Source organism: Pteropus vampyrus, unplaced genomic scaffold (genome assembly GCF_000151845.1).
Source record: "Pteropus vampyrus isolate Shadow unplaced genomic scaffold, Pvam_2.0 Scaffold510, whole genome shotgun sequence".
In the NCBI taxonomy this organism is placed as follows: domain Eukaryota; kingdom Metazoa; phylum Chordata; class Mammalia; order Chiroptera; family Pteropodidae; genus Pteropus; species Pteropus vampyrus.
In genome coordinates this window covers 271,729-295,060 of record NW_011889291.1, presented here as the reverse complement: position 1 = coordinate 295,060, position 23,332 = coordinate 271,729, and the positions used below count along the sequence as shown (strand labels likewise).

The 23,332-nt window shown below is 51.5% G+C and overlaps 1 protein-coding gene across 2 annotated transcripts; it reads left to right on the top strand.

Moving 5' to 3' along the window:
• Nucleotides 1–8,011: 8,011 nt before the first annotated feature.
• On the top strand, nucleotides 8,012–22,931 carry TIMM44 (translocase of inner mitochondrial membrane 44). Of its 2 annotated transcripts, none has more exons than XM_011383274.2 (13): nucleotides 8,012–8,150; nucleotides 9,891–9,992; nucleotides 12,246–12,416; nucleotides 13,416–13,496; nucleotides 14,240–14,389; nucleotides 15,950–16,089; nucleotides 16,371–16,456; nucleotides 17,129–17,221; nucleotides 17,328–17,452; nucleotides 18,901–18,951; nucleotides 21,014–21,103; nucleotides 21,914–22,024; nucleotides 22,426–22,931. In XM_011383274.2, exons 1-13 carry the CDS (start codon nucleotides 8,106–8,108, stop codon nucleotides 22,543–22,545), a joined length of 1,365 nt encoding a protein of 454 aa, XP_011381576.1. In that variant the 5' UTR covers nucleotides 8,012–8,105; the 3' UTR covers nucleotides 22,546–22,931. The 2 variants fall into 2 exon arrangements, with proteins under 2 accessions (XP_011381576.1, XP_023380713.1); XM_023524945.1 differs by lacking the exon at nucleotides 8,012–8,150 and adding an exon at nucleotides 8,429–9,772.
• The last annotated feature ends 401 nt before the right edge of the window (nucleotides 22,932–23,332 follow it).

Below are 23,332 nucleotides of genomic sequence, written 5' to 3'. Positions count from 1 at the left end.
AGATCCCACCAAGTCCACGTGCGTTAACCTAGGTACCACACGCTGCAGCCCAGAATACTCCTTTCCATCTCAGCCAGAGGTTATCTAGTTTGCCATCACCACTGCCTTAGAGGCTGTAACTCTAAACCCACGCACTCTTGTCTGGGGCACTTATTCTATTGGGAAAAAGAAGGTCTTCCTAAGTCATTGCCGATATTTTAGGTTCAAAAGTGGGCATGTCCCAAGAAAAATATAAAACATTACAGGGCCTCAGTGTACCAGAAGTTAACTCCCTCATCACTACAGACATGTGCAATTCACTGATTCACTTTCTTCTAATGATGAAAATTATTTTTAAAGGTTCACAGTCATTTGAAGAAGTGTGACGGGAGATACGATCAGATTTAGGCTTTTCGACCTACTGATGGACACGTTCTAACAAGTTAATGAGTATAGCAGATGTTATTCCCCAGACCAAAGAAAGCACTGCAATACGTGGAATTCTTTATAGTGAACACAGCAGCTACCTAGAGATGAAACGTTTTGTGCAGTGGCCAAAGCCCCAGAAAATCATAGCTCCCGTGAATGTTGGCACCTTGAAACCTAGGCACACAATGGGGGAATATTTTAATGAATGGAAATTGGAAGCTGGATATTGATGTTACCTCATAGGACTCAGAAGTAGTTAAGTAACTTAGGCGTAGGCGTAGCTTGTTAGTAGTTAAATCTTCAGTGATATGAAATATACTTTATGTGAAAAACCCACGAAGGTCACTCATTGAGCTTATTTTCTTATTTACATTTGAATAACATGTTCGCGGTGCTGAGCGCCTCTCAGTATCATCCATGATAACAAGACCCATCTCTGCAATACCTTTGGTTCTTGCTCCTTCCCATGGGGGCAATTATGTTCTGCATCCAGCCTTAAGAGAGGAAATAAAGGCAGATTTAGGGACAAAAAGGATTCAGGATCATGGATAACTAGATTGAAAGCATTATATATAAGTAATCATATACCTTTGAAATTATTTAATATGGGGCATATTTTTATGAGATAAAACTTTCGTATGAGAGGTATACTCAAATAAAAAAACGAATCTTAAGTTTGCCGAGATTTTAAAAAAAACAAAAAACTTCGATATCCTCCTTATAGCCCTTGAATGCCTTAGCCTCTGGAGGCTCCCACTTCTTTGCCTTGAAAATGGAGAATAATGCTGCTGACTTCAGAGACTGGAAGAAGAAATCAGTGCCTGCCACATGCACAGCCTTTGCTTCCACATCACCCTGCCCACGGCCAGCAGACAGGCCAGGGGTCTATGCTGGGACCTGGGGACGAGACTCAGCCCTAGCCAGAGCCAGCCAGATTCTCTTTCTGATGCTAGCCGTGTGGCCGTGGGCAACTTCCTTCCCCTCTGCCAGCTTCGAGTGCCTGCCTGTGTGAGAAGGCTAAGGATAGCATCCACCTCGAAAGGCTGTGGAATGGCGCTAAATAAGATGCTGCTTCCTGAGGCCCAACGCACTGTCTGGAACGGAGGAGGCGCGGCGCCAGTGCCAGCAGCTATTATTATACCTCGAGAAGGAGAACAGGAGATGGAGGAGAGACTGCCCGGTAGGAGAGGGAGCAGAGTGGGAAGGAAGCCAGACAGAAGGCAGACAGATGGCGGAGGCCTGTGGGCACCAGAAGCGGGAACGAGCAGGGCGCTCTGAGCCAAGGGGTGACGCAGAGGGCCTGTTTGCAGGGGCTGCCCTGGCCAAGCCCCACAGACTGGGCAGCTGACACAACAGACGTGGGTTCACTCACAGTTCTGGAGGCTGTGGGTTTATGATCAAGGTGTAGGCAGGGTTGGTTCCTCCTGAGACCTCTCTCCTTGGCCCGTAGTCCTCACGTGGTCTCCCCTTTGTGCGTGTCTGTGTCCTAATCCCCTCTTCTTATAAGGACACCAGTCATATCGGATTAAGGCCCACCCCCAATGACCTCATTTTAACTTGATTATCTCTTTAAAGACTGTATCTCCAAATACATTCTGAGGTGCCGGGGGTTAGGACTTCAACACATGACTTTGGAGGGACACCATTCGGGGGACGGAGGGATCGTCCAGGTGAGCCCACGAGGCCCGGCTGCATGGTTAGATGCCCGCCTCCCTCATTCAGGTCCATTCCGGCAACAAAGAGCCTAAGAAAACCAGTATGTGAAGCTCTTAGCACTCTGCCTGGCCTGGTAGGAACTCGATAAATTACAGCTATTATTATTATTAAGATTATTTGGTTGGCAATATTAATACTAGAAAAAATATCATTTTGGTCAAAAAGATAAAGAACCTGATTATATAATGCTAAACATTACAATAAAATTGGAGACCTGGCCTTATTAAACCTATATGCTTCATAAAATTTAATAACCAAATAAAAAATATCAGGAAAAGAGGAAATCGACAGAAACATAATTACAGTGAGAATCGAATATTATCCTATGGCATATTGAGTGTAAAAAAGAAATACTTGATTTAGCAAACTCACTCCTTGGTACTTATCCAAACGAAGTGAAAACTCACACAAAAATCTGCACGCGGACATTTATAGTGGCTTTATTCATAATTACCAAAATTTGAAAGCAACCAAGACGTCCTTCAACAGATGAATGGATAAACAAGCTGTGGAACATCCAGACAATGGAATATTATTCATCGCTAAAAAGAAACGAGCTATCAAGTCATGAAAAGGCATGGAGGAACATCAAAAGCATGTCACTAAGTGAAGGAACCCATCTGAAGAGGCTACATACGAAATGATCCCAACTCTATGGCATTCTGGAAAAGGCAAAACTGTGGAGACGGCGGAAGGATCGGTGGCTGCCAGGGGTTGGGTGGTGGGGAGGGACAAATACCCAGATTGCAGAGGATTTTTAGGGCAGTAAAATTTCCCTGTGTGGCAGAAACGTCATCGCACATTTATCGAACCCTATAGAATGTGTAACACCAAGACTGACCCCAAATGTAAACTATGGACTTGGGTGACAATGATGTGTCAATGTAGGTTCATCTGTTATAACAATTGCTCCTCTCTGATGCCATGATGAAATGGGGGAGGCTGTTGGGGAGCAAGGGTTATATCGAAAACTGTAGCTTAAGCTCAATTTTGCTGTGAACCTAAAACTGCTCTAAAAATAAAGTTACGTATTAAAAAAAGAATGCTCACTAATTGTTTTTTTACATTTATGCCTGTATCGAGAATCTATTACTGTTTAGTAAGATGAATACATTTAATTTATGCACCTATTCATAAAGAATCATGATGCATAGATTTGAATGTTATAATTAATTCGTATACCAAAGTTGACACTTTACGAATAATAAGTAGCTCTTTTTAAAAATAAACTTTTTATTTTAGAAGAGTTACTTTTACAGAAAAATTGCAAAGATGGTACAGATGAATGGATAAACAAGCTGTGGAACATCCAGACAATGGGTGTTCCCACACACGCCACACCATTTCCCCTATTTGCAACATCTTACATTAGTACAGGATTTTGTTACAATTTACTAACCAGTACTGATACATTATCATTAACAGAAGTCCATATTTTATTCAGATTTTCTTAAAATTTCCCTAGTGTCCTTTCTGTGTCCTAGAACCCCACATGACATTTCATCGTCACATCTCCTGAAACTCCTCTTGGCTGAGACAGTCTCTCAGGCTTCCCTTGTTTTTAATGACCTTGACCCCAAAGAGGAGGACTGGTCGGGAACTTTATAGAGTCACTGTCAGTTGGGACCTGTCTGAGGTGCGTCTCACGGTTTGACTGTGGTGATGGGCTTTGGGAATGCGATCCCCGGGGTGAAGGGTCCTTCTCGGCATATCACACACCCTATCAGGATGACATGCTGTCAGCTAATTGAGGGTAACATGAGGTTTTTCTTTCTCCAAGTTTTCAAAGAACACTAACGAAAAATGATGACACACTTAGGCCAAGAAGGGAATTTCTGAGCACAAAAAGGTAGAAACGTCCCAGGTCCCAGGTGCTGTTACGGCACAACCATAACAAATATGCTGGAGTGACCCCTGGGTCCCGCATCTCACCCTCCCCAGGCCGTATAATCAAATCCCTCTAGCACTTATGAAGAGTGTGGGTGGGGGGCAGCCTCTAAAGTGGCCCCCATGACCCCTACCTCCTATATTAATGCTCTTGTCTGATCCTGTCGCCTCGAGTGTCGGCACGACCTAATGAGTCCGTTTTAACTAACAGAATATGACGATTGTGATGGGTTGTCACATGCAAGATGAGGTTACAGAAGACTTTGATCTGTCTTGCTGGCTCCCTCTTGCATCCTCAATGGAAGCCAGCTGCCACGTTGGAAGTTGCCATATGCCCACATGGCAGACTAAGGAGGGCCACCAGCCAATAGTTGGTGAGAAATTGAGGCCCTTTGTCCAACAGCTGGCAAGGAACTGATCCTGCCAGCAGCCACATGCATGATCTCAAAGCAGAACTTCCCCAAGATTGGGAAGATTATAGCCCAACTTGACACCTTGATTTCAAACTTGTAGGATACCCTGAACCAGAAGACCAGCTGGATGGCCCCAGATTCCTGACACACAGAAAGTATGAGAGCATATATACTCGTTTTAAGCCATTACGTTTTCTGGATGCTTCTTTTAAAAGTGCCCCACAGAGATCCCTTGATCTTTCCACCACATGAGGTGTATTGAGGTATAATTGACATATGAAAACCTGTATTTAATACATTTGTATGTATATTTAATGTTCTTAATGTATACTAATTTATACAATTTGATGAGTTTAGACATACACCTGTGACACCATTGCCACAATCAAGGTAATAAAACATGTCTATCACCTTCAAAGTTTTCTTGTATCTCTTTGTTTCTTGGGGATTTTTGAGGAGGCGGGATAAAGAATTCTTAACAGGAGATCTACCCTTTTAACAAAGATTTTAAGTGCACAATGCAGTATTGTTAGCTAGAGGCGCCATGTCGCACAGCAGAGCTCTGGAAGTTATTCATCTTGCATATCCGAAACTTTATACCCATTGAACATTCTGGGAAAAAGTTGAAACTAACCATGCTGAACCTATCAGTCAACTTCAGAATGTGCGATACTTTTTTGTAAGAGAATAGGACATCAAAACCATCAAAGTCATGCAAGACTCCTCAACTCCCCCCAAAAAAATCAAAGGGACTTTCCTAGATTAAAGGACACTGAAAGAGACGTGTCAACCAAATATAATAAGTGAAACTGGATCAAACCCTAGATTTTGTTTTTAAAAGCTATAAAGAGAAAATTGGGGAAAGAATAACAGTTTTATTTGACAGATTTTGACTTATTTACTCAACAATAATGACTGTCTTAGGGTGATAATGGAATTATGGTCTTGTAGAGAATGCCCTTAGGAAATGCATGGTTAAGTATTGAAGAGGAAGTGTCAAAATGTCTGCAACTCTTTTCTCAATCGTTTAGCAAAGTGGATTTTTTGTACAGATGCCCCTCCACTTACGATAGGGTTATGACCAGTTAAACCCATTGTAAAAATATCGCAGGTGGAAGAAAACATATTGGATACACCTAACCTACCAAACATCATAGCTTAGTTTGGCCTATGCTTGACATCAGAACACTTACTTTAGCCTATGGTTGGGCAAAATCATTTTCCCGCTGCTGCCCAGCATCACAGGAGAGTATCATACTGCGTATCATTAGCCCAGGAAAAGATCCAAATTAAAAATTCTCATCTTTTAGCAATAAACAGGACAAACAAACAGAGACTCGTAGACATGGACAGTAGACTAGTGGTTACTGGAGGATAGGGAGAGAGAGGGGAAGGGGGAGGAAGATGGGGTAAAAGGGGTCAAATATGTGGCGACAGAAAGAAATCTAACTATAGGCGGTGAACACACAATTTATATATATATATATATGCTAAAGCCAAGTGTGGCAAAATGAATCTAGGTGAAGGGTACATGAGTGTTTTTTACACTATTATTGCAACATTTTCGTAGTTTTGAAATTTTTCAAAATAAAAAGGTGGGAAAACAAACCACTCTTCTCTTCCATACATGTTTCTCCAGCCGTCATCATTTCATCTACTCACAGCAGATTCCTTGGAGGAACCTATGGAACTCCCTCTACGTGCGGATTAAATGTTTACTTGCTGTCCCTCCAAACAAATCTGTCGTGTTTGCCAATTCTCATGGTGTAAATGCTTCCACGATGGCTAATTTCAAACCATTAATGTGGCGTTATTAAACACAGAATTGGTAAGCAATGCAGCAGCACACATCACATAGTATTTCCAGCATATAGATGTGATATATGTTAATAACCTCAGCAGCATAGATAGTAACATGTAGTAAAATAATTAGGAACCATTGAGTTTTGAGTATTTATTACCTTTGTCGTACTATAATCCACTCAATCATAAGTTCATACAATCAATTTGTAAATAATGTGTGTTTAGCAACTGGAGCCAAAATTCCTAAAAATTCGACAGTTGGCTCTCATCAGCTAGTACACTCTGGCTCCAGCACACTCCTGTAAAAACAATCTCAACCCACTGAAATCCGGTTTCTATAGCCACCGTTCAACCAAAACCCTTTTGCTCGTCTCACCATAGACCTCCCTATTGTAAAATGCAAGACAGGCCTGACCTGTCTTGCCTCAGTTCTCTGTAGCATTCAGCACTGCTTACTCCATCTGCCTTCTCCAAGGCCTCTAAGTCCTCTTCTTACCCGTTGACCAGTCCTGCCCAGTCTCCTCTAAGGGCTCTTCTTCTTCAACTTTACCTTTGGGCCTTTGATGTATCTATTTGACACATTCTCCTTGGGTGCCCTTGTACGACTTCATGGGCCCAAGTACAATTAGAAAGTCTGTTGCCCAGGGGGCAATAGATCTTAAGCCCACATCCGTTACTCCCACCTCGAGGTGGCGCTCCTGAGGGAAGGAGAATGCAGGGTATGTCCAACCCTGAAGCCAGAGAGTGTATGTTGCCTCCCTTTCAAATTCCATAGATCCTCACAGTTTAATAATGCAAAAGGCTTCACATAGGGCAAACGCAACATACATTAACTCCCCTAACATACATTAACTCCCTCTCTCCAGCCTCAGATAGCATGGCCACATCAAGATACTGCCACTCGGTGGCGGCATTCGCTAAATGGAAAATAGTATCTGGGTGCTGAAAGGACAGGGGCCTGAGCTTCTTCAGGGCAAGGTGCGTTAATTCACACTGAATCGACGGAGGGGTGGCCACACCCAGCCTGGTCTCAGCGACCCCTTCCTGTTCTGGACCAAAACCATCAGGTGCCTTCACGAAACGCTGTACAATAGTGGGCTCATTCGCTCTTGCTCTTGGAGCAACTCAATTGTCCGTCTGTTGGTCACTATCAGTCACTATCATTATCAGTGAGAGCCAGAGTCAATCACTGTCGGGCTGGTTCGCTGCTCAGTCAACCAGTCAGAATCCAACGGAATCCGTTCTTGTGGTGGGTCGTTCTGCCTATTTGTCCTTAGGACCACTGGAACCCTGCATGTTCTACCAGGGGTCCCCAACCCCTGGGTTATGGACCAGTACGTCAGTGGCCTGTTAGGAACCAGGCTGCACAGCAGGTGAGCGGCGTAGGAGCCAGCGAAGCTTCGGCTGTAGTTGCAGTCACTCCCCAGCACTAGTATCACCGCCTCAGCTCCACCTCAGACCATCTGGCATTAGATTTTCAAAGGAGCACCGGTCCCTGGGGCCAAAAAGGTTGAGGACCAGCTGCATAGGGGAATCGACGCCGGCTCCGCCCCTTCGCAGTCTTATCCTACCAAAGGTGTCTGCCTCACAGGAGTTCCCCGGGTGACATCCAGTCACAGGTCCCGCTCTTCCGAAATCCTGTCCTATCATAGGACAGCTCTAGGAATTCCCCTCCCTCTTTCAGGCCCCGCCTCTATGGGAGACGTCTGTCCAAGGAAGGCCTGCCTCCTTGAGAGTTCTATCCAATCAGAGGCCTTTGCTCGCCTCAGCCCCGCCGCCAGGGCCCGCTTTTCCCAGGCCCAAGGCGCTCGGGGAAGACGCGACGGGTGATGACGCCATCGGGCCGCGCCGACAGAAGGTCACACGGCATCCTGCAACATGGCAGCGGCGGCGCTGCGGGGAGGCTGGTGCGGCTGCCCGCGGGTGAGCGCGTCTGGGGGGCCGGGGGAGGGTGTTGAGGGGATCCCGGCCTAGGGAGCCCTGGGCCCGCGACCTCCAGGGCCTGCTCGGGCTTCTGGCTCCCTCGGTCCTTCCTCGGACTCGGCGAGTGGCTTGAGAATGGGTCATTGGGTCAGCTGAGGCCGGGGCAGGGGGACTGGAGCGAGGCCTGAGAGCCGACGCTGAGCGTGCGGGGCCGGGGCGGTGTAGCTGGGGCTGGGCAGAGAGCGGATTGGTGCGCCTCACCTCCTGGTCAGACCCCACGTGCTCCGGGGAGTTCATGGTGGCCTTGGCGCCCAGTGGAGAAAAAGTAGCGAGGGGAAGGCAAAAAACCTTGACAGTCATGGCTTACATTTATATGCCATGTCCTCTACCGAGAGCATTTGCTGCATTGCCTCTCCTTTCCGTTCATGTGAAAGCGAGAGAGGCTACTCTTGCCCTTGCTAAATTTGGGCTTAGGGGGCGGTGGGAGTCAAGGCATGAAGCTCACTCAGAAAATAGTACTACATGTTGCTGCTGCTTGTTACTGTTTCACAGGTTAGGAAACGAGACAGACTGGCAGCCTGCCCACTTCTCTGAGCTATGAGTGGCTGACCTGATCCAAAGCTGGAGTCAGTCTGACTCCAGGAGGAAGGAAAGTATTTCACTGGAATCTGAGTGTTGGGAGAAAGAAGGTGTCTTTGACCCTGGGCTGATTTTTTTCTTGGCTGCTTGTCTTTTGAGTCAGGTTTTAGAGGTTGAATTTACACGTTTGGATTTAGACACAGGACTGAGGGGGACCCACCCTCAGGTTTGGTCCTGCTGTGGGATTGCTCTCTAAAGTTAGACAGCCATATACTTCTATTTCAGACTGTTGCTGGATTCAGTGGCTCCAGAATCAGTGGGTGTAGGCATTTAGAGAAGTAAAACAAGTTATTTAAACTCCCAAGAGTTACTCTTGAGTAGCTATGGGAGATGGTGGCATCTGTATAAGTTTAAGATGTCACCTAGGGTTCCTGGAGCCAGAAGGCATGGAATAGGGAGAGGAAAGGCCCAGGAAATGTGGAAATGGCAGAGTGGTTTCATCAGGTATTGACATCCACGTGCCTGGCTCTGTGCTGGGTGCTAGGGTGCAGCGTTGAACAGGACCTGCACAGACCCTTCTCTCACGGAGCTTAAGTTCATTATTTGGTAGAAGGAACGCCTTTCACATGAGAATAGCAGCATCTTTGCCCAAGTGACTCCCTAAGTTGCCTTGCTTGCAGTCCTGGTTTATTCCAGGATTGTGCCTGGGACAGTAAGTTATCAGTGTTTACCTCTGAAAGCCTAAGTCTCTGATCTTACAAGGCCAGCAGAAGTGGAGAGGGCTCGTGAAAGAAGACTGCTTGCCACTGGCATCGAGACTCAGCCTACCCGTTTTCAGACTAAGGAATTAAATCGGACTGACACATTTAGCCTTCTTCCACCATAGGCTGGCATTTCCTGGGACTCATCTGGTTCCTCACAGGTTCAGAGGCGGAAGGCTAGATGTGGGCCCTGGAGGCAGAGGTCCAGTGTTTTCTCTTTCCACCAGATTCCACCGGCTTCTGAGAATTCGGGAAGATTGTAGAGCATCTAGCATGTGGCGGGTGTGTGATAAAAATTGGCAAATGAGTCTCAGGCAACCCCTGCTTTTTTAGTGTGGCCTACTTACTTCTTAGTCACTTTCTTATCTGAATGGATCTTCCTTTTTTCTCCCCCAATTAGAGATGCCTCGGCAGTGGAATCCAGTTTCTGTCCAGCCACAACCTAGTGCCACTACCCCATGGTACCTATCAGATACGCCGGCCAGGTAGAGAACTGCCCCTGGTGAGTAACTTAGGACTTGAGCAAGCAGACAGAAGGGGGAGGCCTGAAAAACCAGACCTAGTTGACAGGAGAGAGGGCTGCAGGATGTTGCCCATATTGCCACTGGCATCTGATTGACAGGCATTCCACATCCAAAGCTTTTGAAGTTACAGAGTCCAGTGTGCCTAGTCCTCTCTGTATTTCCGGACATGCTTGACATAGTAGCACATTGTGTCAGCTCTGATGGTGGAAAGGCACCCTCTGTACTGAGCTGAAATCATGTCCCTGTGCCTTCTACCAGTGGCTCCTTGACCAAGCAAGGTTATTTCCTTTTCTGAGTGACAGCCCTATAGGCATTTGAGCAGAGTCACCCATCATATCCTGGGGCTCAGTTTCCCCAGGCTCCATCTCCCCCACCCTTTATGTTATTCCTCACAGGTAGCGTTTTCTAGAACTTTTGCCTTCCTTGTCACTCCTCTTCAACCATGCTTCTGTTGGTGCCTCATCACCACAGGGAGGAAAGCCCAAAACCGCACTGGGCGGCACACACTCTCCCTTCCCAGCCTCATCTTGGCTGCTTCCATGCAGGCAGCTAGTTACTTGTGCCCGCCTCACTCAGACTTCATCTCCCTGATCCTCTCCTGGGGCTGTTACGGCCATGGGACAGGCCCTGTGGCCCTTCCCCTTATTGTCCAGTTTCTCACTCGCCCACAATTTGTTGCCCTTGAGTGAGTGACAGAGCTGCTACCGGTTGGCACGGTCCCTGGCAGTCTTAGAACGTGGACTGCCCTGGAGAGAAAGATTGGCCAGGGTGCATGTAGACGAGACAACAGCCTGCCGGCACCGGGCCTGGCCGCCCCTCCTGTGGAGCAGCAGCTGGGCTTGGCACAGCTTTCCCTGGAGCTTGACAGGGTCCAGGGAGGCTGTCATCCCTGAAACCGGTAAAGGGGGCCCCAGCTGCAGTGGCATACCCAGCACATCGTGGTGGGAGCGATGGGAGCGGCTGAGCACACACGCCACTTCCCGGTGCCTCGACTCTCTCACAGTCATTCTTTAAGCTCTCTCTTTTCTGAGTCTGCTCTTAGTTCCACAGGTGGCAAAGCAGGGGTCTAAACCCAGCCCTGTCTGACTGGGAAGCTTGTGTCTTGAGCATTGTATAGCGCTGGTGCTTGTGCCTGGAGCAGGGCCTCTTCTGGCCTCCCTGCAGTATGGCCTCTGGGTGTGTTGGGTTTTCCCATGGAGAGGAATGCTGAGCTTAGGCTCTTGGTCTTTGTGATCCTGTGGGCTGAGAAAGTGGGGTTTGTGTCGGTCCTCAGGCCCTTGGGTTACATATAAGTCCCAGATGGGGACTTGGGAGTGACCCCAGAGGAAGAAGTTACCTTGGCCCCAGAAGCCCAGGGAGCCTGATCCTGTGCCAGCTCCTTAGGGATGAGGGGCCCCAGAGTCCTTTCGGCTCCAGTCCTGGGGTGAGGGCCCCTTCAGTGATGGCCTTGGCCTTGGGCGAGCATGTTAGAATCCCCGTGAGTATTCCAAACTGCACCTGTTTCTCGTCCAGCATCTCTGTTGAAGAAGGAGCCTGGCATTTTGTTACATTTTTAATGGACTTTATTTATTTATTTATTTTTGGAGCAGTTTTAGATTTACAGAAAAATCGAGCAGAAAGTACAGAAAGTTCCCACGCACCTCCTCTCCCCGCCAGCATAATTTTCTGTTCACATCTTGCATTAGGGTGGGGCATCGGTTATGGGAGGGGAGCCAAAATGGGTACATTGTTATTAACTGAAGTCCATAGTTTACAATAGAGTTCACTCTCTGTGTTGTATATTCTGAGTTTTGACAAATATAATGATATGTATTCACTGTTACATTGTTATACAGAATAGTTCCACTGCCCTAAAAATCCTGTGTTCCGCCTATTTATCCTGAACCCTCCCCCTGGCAACCACTGACCTTTTCACTGTCTCCACAGTTTGGCCTTTTCCAGAAAGTTGTAGAGTTGGAATCATACTGTTTGTAGCCTTTTCAGATCAGCTTCTTTCACTTAATAACATGCGTTTAAGGTTTCTACATGTCTTTTCATGGCTTGACAGCTCATTTCTTTTTATTGCTGAATAATACTTTGTTGTCTGGATGTCCCGCAGTTTATTGTGTGATGTTTTTTAAATTTATATCATTCTTATATATATATAAAAAAGGTAGCTATTCATTGTTAAACCCATTATCAACAGAAAGGAGAAAATTAAAACTCCTTCATTCCTTTTACATTCTTTCTAGTCCAAATCCTATTCTTCTGGAAACAGAAAAGGCTTTCTCTCTGGCTTGTTAGATAATATCAAACAAGAATTAGCCAAAAACAAAGAAATGAAAGAAAGTATAAAAAAATTCCGAGACGAAGCCCGGAAGTTGGAAGAGTCAGATGCGCTCCAGGAAGCCAGAAGGAAATATGTGAGTCCCTTTGCCTCGTGTCTCCTTCGGTGGGCACCCTCGCTTTCAGAGCTAGCAATTTCCTGGTCCCGGACAGTGCAGGGAGCTCAGTGTGGGTGCAGTTGGGGAAGGAGTAGCTAATGTGGAGGTGAGGTCACCTCACTGATGACAGCAGCCTAGGGGACAGGAGCGGGTCGCCTAGCCTTCCAGTTCTGCACACCAGCAGCACGGGCTTCTTTTGGGAGCTTGTGAGAAATGAGGGTTTCAGAGCCTCTCGACCTGCTGGGTTAGAATCTGCGTCTCCATGGGACCCCTATGATCCCTCGAGTGCTAGGTTTGAGATTCGCTGTTCCTGGGAGCTTCCTGGTCGTTGTCCTCTGGGTGAAATGGGTAGAGTGGGACACAGTGCTGGTGTAATTACTAATTACCGCTGCCACCTCTTACTGAGAAGTTGCCAAGTGCCTGCTACTATGAATGGGGTACAGGCACCTGTCTCAGATCCTTCAGTTTTCTCTTGACCCACACCCCAGGCCATGGGCAAGGCTCATTGCCTCTTAGTGTCCCCAGGTCACTCACATGGATGTAACTATCCATGTGGTTCCTGCCAGTGGGGGATTCAACCCCATGGAAGATGGCCTTTCCTTTCATTGAAGAAGGGGAGTGGGCTGGGTGGTCCTTTGGGGGCAGAGCAAGCCTAGGTTGGCTGGGGCGGCTAGGGTGTGGGAGTCACTGCAGTGGCTGGTGGCTGGGTGGAGGACAGAACAGGGCAGCAGAATGCTGACGAGCCGACAGGCAGGATCAAGCCCTGCCGCCCAGAGAAAGATGCAGGTCCTGGGGCTCCCGGGCTCAGGAGGGTCCCCGTCTGTCTGCCTTTAGTGGCTGAGATCCACAGACCAGACGGTGGGGCAGTGACGGGCCCTTGGGGTGCGGGGAGTATGGAGGAGGAAGGGGCTGCTGAGAAAATGCTTCTTTGGGCCCGTGGCTGTCCAGTAACTGCTGTATGGTAACTCTTTACTGTAGAAAACCATCGAATCTGAAACCGTGCGGACGAGCGAGGTGATCAAGAAGAAGCTGGGGGCCATCACGGGCACCGTGAAGGAGGTAACAGTCTCTGGGCCACCTCAGTTTCCCAGCCAGGCTCTGAGGGCCCATCTGTGCCCCCCGCTTCGGGAGAACGGTGCTAGCAGCCACAGTCGAACAGGTGTGGGCGAGAGCTGGGTGACCATTGAGGACACAGCTGGCCTGGCCTGGAGGCGTCCATAGTGCAGATACACAATACCCCTTAGGAAGGGGCGGAAGTTGGACTCGCCCACCTGCCTGGCAGTTTACTACTTAAGTTAGAAGTGGATGGGCAAACATCCAGAACATGAGGATAAAATGAGGATTTTTTCCACCTGCCTAAACATAGAAGGGGAGGGGACATTTTGCCATCAAGGGTGAGTGGAGATGGGAGTGAGACCCTCCTAGACAGTGCGGGGGGCTTTCGTTTTGCTGCTTTAGGGTTGTTTTATTGTTCTCGTGGGCAGGAGAGCTGGGGCAGGGCTTTACGCTGTTGTTGGCTCCACGTGAGGCCAGCCCCATGTTGGGCACACCCTCAACTTCTTTCTTACCCTCAGGCTGCTGCTCCCGTGGCTCCTGTGGGGACTTAGGGCTCCTGCCCATTCTGGGAAAGGCCAGCTGACAGAGGGCGCAGCACCCCAGGAGTTGTAGGCAGTGCTCTTGAACGTGTGCGCCTGAGTCTCAGGGCCTCAGGAGCCAGAGGAGTTCAGTGCGCCTGTGGGCCCCTGAGGGGTATTGTGCTGACACCCCCCCGCCGCCCCACATGCACACTTCTGTCTCAGTAGAGTCTTGACGAAGTCAGTAAAAGTGACCTTGGCCGGAAAATCAAGGAGGGTATGGAGGAAGCAGCCAAGACCGCCAAGCAGTCGGCTGAGTCGGTGTCCAAGGGCGGGGAGAAGCTGGGCAGGACGGCTGCCTTCAGAGCCCTCTCCCAGGTGAGCTGGACGCCGGGGCCCGTTGCGGAGCTGAGAGCCAGAGTTCCCACCTTGGAGCTCAACCCCAAAGACAGACGGCCGCACTGGGGCGGGAAGTGCAGTGGGACTGACTGGTGGGGAGGGCCCACTTGAGGCGCCAGGTCCTCACACCCCTCCTGGCTGGGTGACCTTGGGCAAGTCATAGCTCTAGAGAGCTGCAGGGTAATGCACTGCGAGCCTCTCGCCTTTTCTCAGCTGCCAGCATCCTGAGCTGCATTCATACTCCAGAGATTTGTCCCACTTGGGGTGACTTGAGGTCCTCAATTCATTCCGATAACGCTTGTTGAACTTTACCATGTGCCAGGCTCTCTGCTGGTCGTGGGGGCCCCAGGAGAAAAAGTCTGAGTTCCTGCTCTCAAGAGGCCTGGGGGACAGGAAGGGGACACACAGTTCCTGAGCGACATGTGACAGAAGAACACACAGGGAAGGGGTTGCAGGCAGAGGGAGCGTGCCCTAAAAAGGGGTGTAAAAAGCCCATTCGTGTGTCCCACACAACTTGGTGTGGCCAGAGCAATGGCAGGGGAGTCGGAGGGAGAGCAGGGCCCATCGGAGCAGTCTTGCAGGCCACACAGGAGACTTCAGATTTCATCCAAGAAGCAACAAGGAGCCAAAAAAGGTTACAAGCAGATCTCAGATATTGCAGGTTCCAATCCACCGCAGTAAAGTGAATACCATGATAATACCGGCCATAGAAATTTTGCGGTTTCCCAGTGTGTGTAAAAGTTATGTTTATACTCTATTGTAGTCTATTAAGTGTGTAATAGCATTATGTCTAAAAACACAGTGTACATCTCTTAATTAAAAAATACTGTATTACTAAAAAATGCTAACCATTATCTGAGCCTTCAGCGAGTCGTAATCTTTTTGCTGGTGGAGTGTCTTACCTTTAATTTGTAAAAAAAAAAAAAAAAGAAAAACACAATATCTGTGAGGCACAATAAAATAAGGTGTGCCTATATTGAGTGTGGAAGAGGCACAGCCACCCAACGAGAAGTCCAGCAGTGGCGCAGAGGAGGCTGGAGAGTGTCTTGGGGGGCCCTAGTGCAGTTGCCCATGGGTGGGGAGGGGGAGAAAATGGATTCCAGAGTTTTAAGAAGGCGGACGCACAGACGTTGGGTCTGCTCGGATTGAGGAGTGGAGCAGAGGCGGAATCGAGGATGCTCCTCTGGTTTCCAGGGAGAGCGAGGTGTCCGTCTCATAATCCAAGGACATCTGGGGCAGTGGGGGCGTGTCTGCTGCTCCTGGAGGGCTGGGGGTGGTGGTCAGGCGGAGCTGGGATCTCCCCGGAGGCACAGGAGGCTCAAGCATGTCATTACCCTGCACTGGGCCGGGTAGGGGCTCTGGGCCGAGTGACCGCAAGACCTGGGGAAGGTGAGGCCCCAGGGTACCATCAGGCCTGAGGTTGGGGTTCATAGCAGTCATTCCCCAACTTTAGGCACAACCACACAGGCCGACACTGGTGTCTGGGGGTGTCAGAAAGGTCCCCAGCACCTACCCCGCACCTTCTGTGCTCTCCTTCAGGGGGTGGAGTCAGTGAAGAAGGAGATCGACGACAGTGTCCTGGGCCAGACTGGGCCCTACCGGAGGCCCGAACGGCTCCGGAAAAGGAAGGAGTTTGCCGGAGAGAAGTTCAAGGAAGAGAAAGTGTTTGAGCCCAATGAGTAGGTAGCAGGCCAGCCAGGGACCCCTCAGTCCCTCCCCTTCAGGCCCACGGAAGTCAGTTATCGAGTTTGTTTTCTGCTCCAGGTTCCTGTCTCCCTTGAGAGAATTTGGGGGAGGGCAGGTGGTGGGAAGGGGAAGAGGGAAGACAGGAGGCCACGATATGAAGACGGGGTCACCGTGGCCACTAGCTTGGGCTGTCCTGCTGCCCTCTCCCCGCAGTGATGGGCCCGGGCCCAGCGGCTCCCTGGCTTCTGCTCACCGGCCACCCTGTCTCCCCCAGGGAGGCCCTGGGGGTTGTGCTGCATAAGGACTCCAAGTGGTATCAGCAGTGGAAGGACTTCAGGGACAACAACGTGGTGTTCAACAGTGAGTGTTCACGTCGCTGAGACTTGGCTGACAGCAGGGAGGTGATGGAAGACACTGAACACTTCCTGGGTCCCGGGCACAAACCAGACCCCCATTTTTCAGAGGAGGAGATTGGGGCAGAGAGGACCACTCATTTCCATAGGGTCACCCCGTGAGATCAATGGGGTGTTAGCCTCTCAGTGGCTGGTGGGCATGGATATTGCTCTTGGGACTGGGTCACCATCTTGACATTTGCCAGAGCTAGCGGTCACAGTAGGGTAGCCAGACGCAGTGGTGCAGCTGGGGATTTCGGGAGATACTCCTTCCTAAGGGAGGATGGGAGGCCAGGAGCCCTGGGGAGGATGGAGTTCTCTGCTCTCGCTGGGGCATGGGGCTCCCAGATGCCGACAAACACGGGGTGGAGCCACATGCGTTATCCCTTGTCCTGTGGGGCCGCGAGAGGCCTGTTTCCTTGTTCTCACAGCCCCTTAGGCCCACCACTGAGCCGTCCCCACAGCCCCCTGAGGTAGGTCCGCGGGCCCGGGCCTTTGTGCACAGCTGAGGAAGCAGCTCAGGGGGTCCCCTCACTTACCGGACCTGTGTCTGGAATATATCACGCAGAGGCCATAGAGAACTCCCAGAACTCAGGGACTTTCCAGAAGGGACGCCTGACCCTGCCTCTGTCTCCTGCAGGGTTCTTCGAGATGAAGATGAAGTATGACGAGAGTGACAATGCGCTCATCCGGGCCTCCCGCGTGCTGACAGACAAGGTCACAGACTTGCTGGGTGAGTGAGTGTCCCCAGGATTATCCTGCCGCACCCCCACATCCCTGGGTTGGCAACAAGGAGAGGTTCCAGGCCCCCTACCCACTCCTGGCTTGGCTGCCCCCAGGGGGCCTGTTTTCGAAGACGGAGATGTCGGAGGTGCTCACAGAGATCCTGCGGGTGGACCCCGCCTTTGACAAGGAGCGGTTCCTGCAGCAATGCGAGAACGACATCATCCCCAACGTCCTGGAGGTGGGTGCCCAACCCCACAGGCCCCTCCTTGGTCCTCACCAGATCAGAAATTCCTCCAGGAGGGTGTTTTCTGAGCAGAGATGAGGCTTATCTTCAGAGGCCTGAGGGCGCCCCCATGTCTGGCCCTCCAAAAAGGCACCGGTTGCACGTGCCCCTCTGGTCCTGGTGACAGTGGCTCTGACATTTTCTAGACTCACGGGTATGCTTGTCCCCAAGACTGAGTCTTCTCACCTCTTGTTTTCCTCGTGTTCTCTGTCTGAAGTTATTCCCTCATGGCTGCCAGGGTCAGGTGTTTGTCCCCAGATACCAGAGTCCTTTCAGGAGTCATCAGAGAGAAGTTGGCTCCTGCTCTTGGGGTGAGCCATGAGGAGGGCCTGAGGGATTCACATGAGCTCAGGCCAGACCCTCAGGGTCGGGAGGCAGGACCAGGGCCACCACAGCAGCTGTGGAGCTTTCCTCCCTCATAGGTCTCTAGGAATCCTGAATCCCATCTTCTGGTCCTCTTGCCCCCTTATTTTGGCTCAGAAATGAGGAGGGGGCAGCTTGTTCAAGGTCTCACCCTCCACAAGGTCAGCTGCCTTTTCCCTGCCCTTCTGTAGCCCCCAAGATGTAGCTGGAGCCTGGGGACCCTCCAGCCCAAGCAGGCCAGGCCTTTGGGAGGCCCCAAGTGGGACTGCAGAAAAGCCCTTTGACCCGATGTGGGTGCCTGTTCCCTCTGCCTACCACCTCCCTTCCACCAGCCTCCACATGTCCCCTCTCCCTCCAGTTGCCACTTTGGGCAGGGCTGAGCAAAGGTGGGGATGGAGTGATTCCTAAAAATGGCAGTGAGAGCTCAGGCAGTTTCTTCGGGGTGAGGGTGGCTCAGGACTCGGGCCGCCCTGCGGTTTCCCTTGGGCACCTGGCCCCCTCCTCCCCTCTCTGGGCTCCTCCCTGATGTTCCCCAGATCCAGCCCTGACTCCAGGTTCCTGAAAAAGCACCCCCACTTTACCTTGGGAACCCACTCCCAGGACTTCCCCCTCTGCCCCCTCCCCTCCCCCAGGCTGCTCCCACTGGCAGGAGACTTTCTGTTCCTCTGTGGGCCTGGCCATCCAGAGCTTTGTTCCCAGGGAAGGCAGAAAGCAGCTTCTCACCTCCTTGGCTCAATTTCCTGGCCAGAGTGAGAGCCTGGCCTGCTGCCACCTTTGTCTCCTTTCTACCAGGCCCTGGGAACCCACTCTGGGCCGCCCCATGGTCACATAAGCAGGGGCTTTGCTTCCAGGGTCCTGAGGAGGTGGCACTCCCTGCCATAAGCCTGGCCCAAGCCCCGCTCCCTCCTCACCCAGAAGCCACAGGGTGGGGGCGGAGTCTGCAAAGGAAAGGCTGTCACTGGAGAACATTCTCGGGAGTTCTCCTGCCTCAGAAGCCCACTCTCCTTCTCACACTTGTTTTTCGGTCCTTCCGTTTTTAGGCCATGATTTCTGGAGAGCTTGACATTCTCAAAGACTGGTGCTATGAAGCTGTGAGTACTTCCTTTTTCTTCTCTTTAGGCCTAGAAAGAAATCACAGTTTGGAGATCTGCTCAGGCAGCTGGTCTGGAAGGGGCATGACAGGGCCTGGTGTCCTGGTTGAAGAGGGGTCCTTGTGTCTGACATGTTCGCTCGCACAGAGCTTTCTGTCTCTCTGCACGTTGTACACGTCCACACCATGGGCCGGGTGCCACGTAACCTATAGGACTTGCTAAGGGCCAGGTGGCTGATCGTCGTGGATTAAACTCTTACTCAGGGGCGCTCCTTCTAGCTCGTTCTCCTTTTCCTCCCTTTTCCTGGGGCTGGGGTGGTCCTCCTGCCTCACTGTGATTCAGAACCCTTCCCACATCTTAATTCTGGTTAAGAAGGCTCATAGTGAGGATAAAAAGTGACCACAGGAGAAGTGACCTAGCAAGATGAAGTTTCAGTGTGGCCCATCTACCTGCCCCGTTTCAGGTGGCCCGGAGTGACATAAAGCAAGGCCCCATGGCCTAGAGTGGCCTTGGCTATAGGCTGGGGGCCCAGGGGTCAGGTAGAAAGGGACAATGAATTATTCTGGGGTACATCAGACATTCCCCCAGTGCTCACGGGTGCTGGAGAGAGTACGGTTTGAGGCTCCAGCGGCCCGCGTCACCCCCCTTCCCTGGGCCAGAGTTGCATCGTTGTCCCCATTCCATGAGGTCATGAAGGTACAGCACAAACACAGAAGCAGTGTTCCAGGATGCACAAAGTGCTGGATGATTTCATTAGCTGTTCTTGCTGCAAGGTCCCAGAACTCGGATCAAAACAGATGTCGGTAGATTTCCCACCCGGGGAGGAGCCAAGGGTCCTGACGAGGCCCCCCTGCTCCCCAGAGTCGGGGACCAGACATCTCCAGGAGCGCACTGTCTGCCCTGCTCCTGGCAGCCTCGCTTCGCCCTGCTTGCTCCCTGACCTGTGTGTTCATGGGGTGTTTTCTTCAGCTTCTTTGTATTAAGCAATCCAGAGGCTTTTTGGCTGATTCTATTCTGTACCAGCTCACAAACAACTTGGAAGAAGCAGAGATGTCAGATTTTCTTTTTAAACACTCCCCTGCACAGTGACTAATCCAGCAGGCAGTTATGAGTGTGTTTTTTTGTTGTTGTTGTTGTTGTTGTTTTTTACTTTGGGACCATTAGGAGGTGGCTGATTCTCTTTGCCAGAGAGCTGCCAGTGCCCCTGGAAACGCAGCTGAAATTGTTGCTGCTCACAGAGGTGTTTTTTAAATGTCATTTTAAAGAAACTACACAAGAAGTAGGATGGACACCTTTTTTTTTTTTTCCATCGGATAGGTTATTTCCATAAAAACTAGACACCGTTGGACTGTCTTCCATCATGGTTGCCTTGTTGCGATACGAGACTGCATAGGTCCCAGGACTGTGTCCTGGGCCTGAGAACAGGCACGAGGGTGTTAAGAGTGTCATTTATGGTGCCACTGCCCCTATAGGAAGAACAGGCTGCCTGTGGCAGTCAGCCACCCACAAGAGGCTGGTCAGTGAAAACAAGGCAGTTGGTTTCAGAGCCACCTGTGGGTTAGAACAAATCCTAGAAAAATCATTTGATTCCAGGCCAAGACTCAGAGTGAGGTAGATGCGCGAACATTTAAGATCAGCCAGGGAGGCCTCAACATACCCCTGCGAGTGCATTTCAGATGGTGTTCCAGGAGAATTACCTACTCCACTGATTAAACCACTTTCATTTGGTAGTCTGACACAGTGCTGTCTTTATAATGAGAGGGAAGTGTGTGACTCAAGCCAGCAAACGGGTGGCACCAGCCTCTGTGCTTGGACCCATGCTCCTGGCATCTGCCGCTCCTGGCGTAACACACCCAGGCACCGGGGCCATTTCTGGAAGGTGCAAGAGCTGAAATCACGAAACTGCCGGTGAGCTGCCTTATAGGGAGAGTGTCCCAGGACGCTGGCACCGGCCTAGGGTGGGCAGGCATCAGCGGGTGTGCCCGCCCTCCTGTGGTGTGGCGCCTTGGCATGGCTTGTGCTCCGGCGGTCATTTCACAGGCATGTTGGCCTCTTATTGCAGACCTACAGACAGCTGGCCCACCCGATCCAGCAGGCCAAGGCGCTGGGCCTCCAGTTCCACTCGCACATCCTGGACATTGACAATGTGGATGTGAGTGCCTTTTCCCCGGTCGGGGGTGGGGGTGGGGCGGGTGGGAGGGAGCGCAGGGCTGGGTCTTCCCGGGGTTGGGAAGGTGTGCTGGTCAGCCTGAGCAGCGAGCGCCCTGCCCTGGAGGAGTTCCAGCATAGGCGCACGCCTGGATTAAATAACCTCAAAGGTCCCTCACAGTGAAAGGTTTCCATAGTCCTGTGGTTGGAATACTTTTAGGCAAGTGCTGGGCACAGGGGGTGCTGCTGCCCAGAGCTCGGGCCCCAGGGCCCCCCACGGCATTCTTCTGCCTGCACCCTCACCGGGAAGGGCAGGGGCTTTGTCAGGATTGCTCAGGCCGCCATCAGTCTGCTTTGCCACAGTCACCCCGCTTTCCTCCTTGTTCAGGGCCGAAGGCATGCCGGTGCCAGCTTCCTTCTCCCCCCTTGCCCATGTGCCAGATGCCCGACTCCGAGGTTCTTACGCCCTCGCACAGCTCTAGCCTGGGGACCAAGAGGCTGCCAGGGTGTCTGGAGCCCACATGAATTCTTAGCAGTTCAGGTTCCATCTCACAGTGGAGGACTTGGACTTGTCCATGGGGAGGGTCTTATGGGAAGTTTCTACCTGGAAACAGGCGAGCAGGAGGTGACTTGGGGTGCTGGGGTGCTGACTTGGAGAGGCTTCTCATAGTCCCTCCAGGGTGATGAGTCGAGGTGTCAAGGTGCCAGGGCGTTTTTCGGCAGCGCCTTGGGGTCTCCCCCTCTAGTGGAGCAGCAGGGAAGCAGTGGAGGACTGCTCTCTGAGGCCCACCCACCCTGTTGGCTCCCCCTGCAGCTGGCCATGGGCAAGATGATGGAGCAGGGGCCCGTGCTGATTGTCACCTTCCAGGCTCAGCTGGTGATGGTGATCAAGAACCCCAAAGGCGAGGTGGTCGAGGGCGACCCGGTGAGTGAGGGAGGGGGAAGGGTGGGGCAGGCGGCCAGCCCAGGACCAGCCGAATGGTGGCATTCTGCACTGATGGCTGCTGAGAGCCAGGAGGTTCTGTGATTTGGAGAGGACAGGAGGGTGGCGCCTTGAGAAGTCCCAGGGCTTGAGCTGGGCCTGGTGGAGGTCAGAGGGTGACTGACCTGTCTGGCTCTACCACATCCTGAGCTTTTAGCTTCTGCCCCAGCCTCTGGACTCCACACCCAGGCCAACACCCCAACATCCCTCCCTGGTCCCCCCCCCACCAGCGTCCCTGTGTCCTAACAGCCTTGTCCTGCCCTGCCCCTCTCCTCAGCCCCTGTCCCCGTGTGGGTGTAAGCCTGCTCTCCGCCCCCAAGCCCTCACCCGTCCCGCTCCCGCAGGACAAGGTGTTGCGCATGCTGTACGTGTGGGCACTGTGCCGGGACCAGGATGAGCTCAACCCCTATGCGGCCTGGCGGCTCCTGGACATCTCCGCTTCCAGCACAGAGCAGGTCCTCTGACCGTGACAGCCACGCCCAGGGCCTCTGAGGCTGGATCATCACACAGTGGCCACACGGGGCGGGACTGATGTCCACCTGTGGAAACACCTCTGGGGACAAGACCGTTGGCTCTTCTGTACTCTCTACCAGGGCAGCTGCAGAACCAGCTGGACAGGGAAGGGCCCAGGGCTGCTGAGGGCTGCCTCCCGCAGTGTCAGCGAGGCACATAGGCGGGACAGTGCCAAGAGACCCTGGCCCAGAGACTCCTCAAAGGGCAAGGTGGTGGGCCCCACTGGCCACATCAGCCAGGCTGTTTTAGCTCCATTAAAAAAAAAATTAACAGTGCCCTTATCCTGTATGTATGCCTGATATTTGGAAGTGATAATAAAACACCAAAGTGTAAGAGAGTGGCTTGGGTAGTCAGAAATGTCTGTCACTGGGGTGGGAGAGTGGGCCAAATGGTCATGGCAAGGCTTTGGTCAAGGTCACTGAAGGAACTGCAGCCCCAAAGGGGGTGCCTTGTCTGGTCAAGACTCCACCTGTCTGGTGCAGAGAAAGAAAAGCTAGGGAGGATTTTGTGACCTGGTGAAGGTCTCTGAGGGTTGGGGTTCCCAGGCCTTGGGGAGCTTGAGCGCCCATATGAGCGATGTTGGGGGGCATTGAGAATCCCTCAAACGGAGTCTGGGTGAGGGGTCTGTCTTGGAGAATGGGGGTGCAGGAGCTAAGGTCAGGATGGCGGTATCTGGGGAGCTTGTGGGATTGGGAAGGATGGGGTCCCGATTGCCTACGCTCGGTGGGGCAGGGGTGC

Excerpts from the sequence above, each read along its gene's own strand:
- TIMM44 (XM_011383274.2), top strand. The coding sequence starts at position 8,106 with ATGGCAGCGGCGGCGCTGCGGGGAGGCTGGTGCGGCTGCCCGCGG. Across the intron at positions 9,993-12,245 it reads CAGGTAGAGAACTGCCCCTG|TCCAAATCCTATTCTTCTGG; the intron begins GTGAGTAACTTA and ends CATTCTTTCTAG. Across the intron at positions 16,457-17,128 it reads CAACAACGTGGTGTTCAACA|GGTTCTTCGAGATGAAGATG; the intron begins GTGAGTGTTCAC and ends TGTCTCCTGCAG.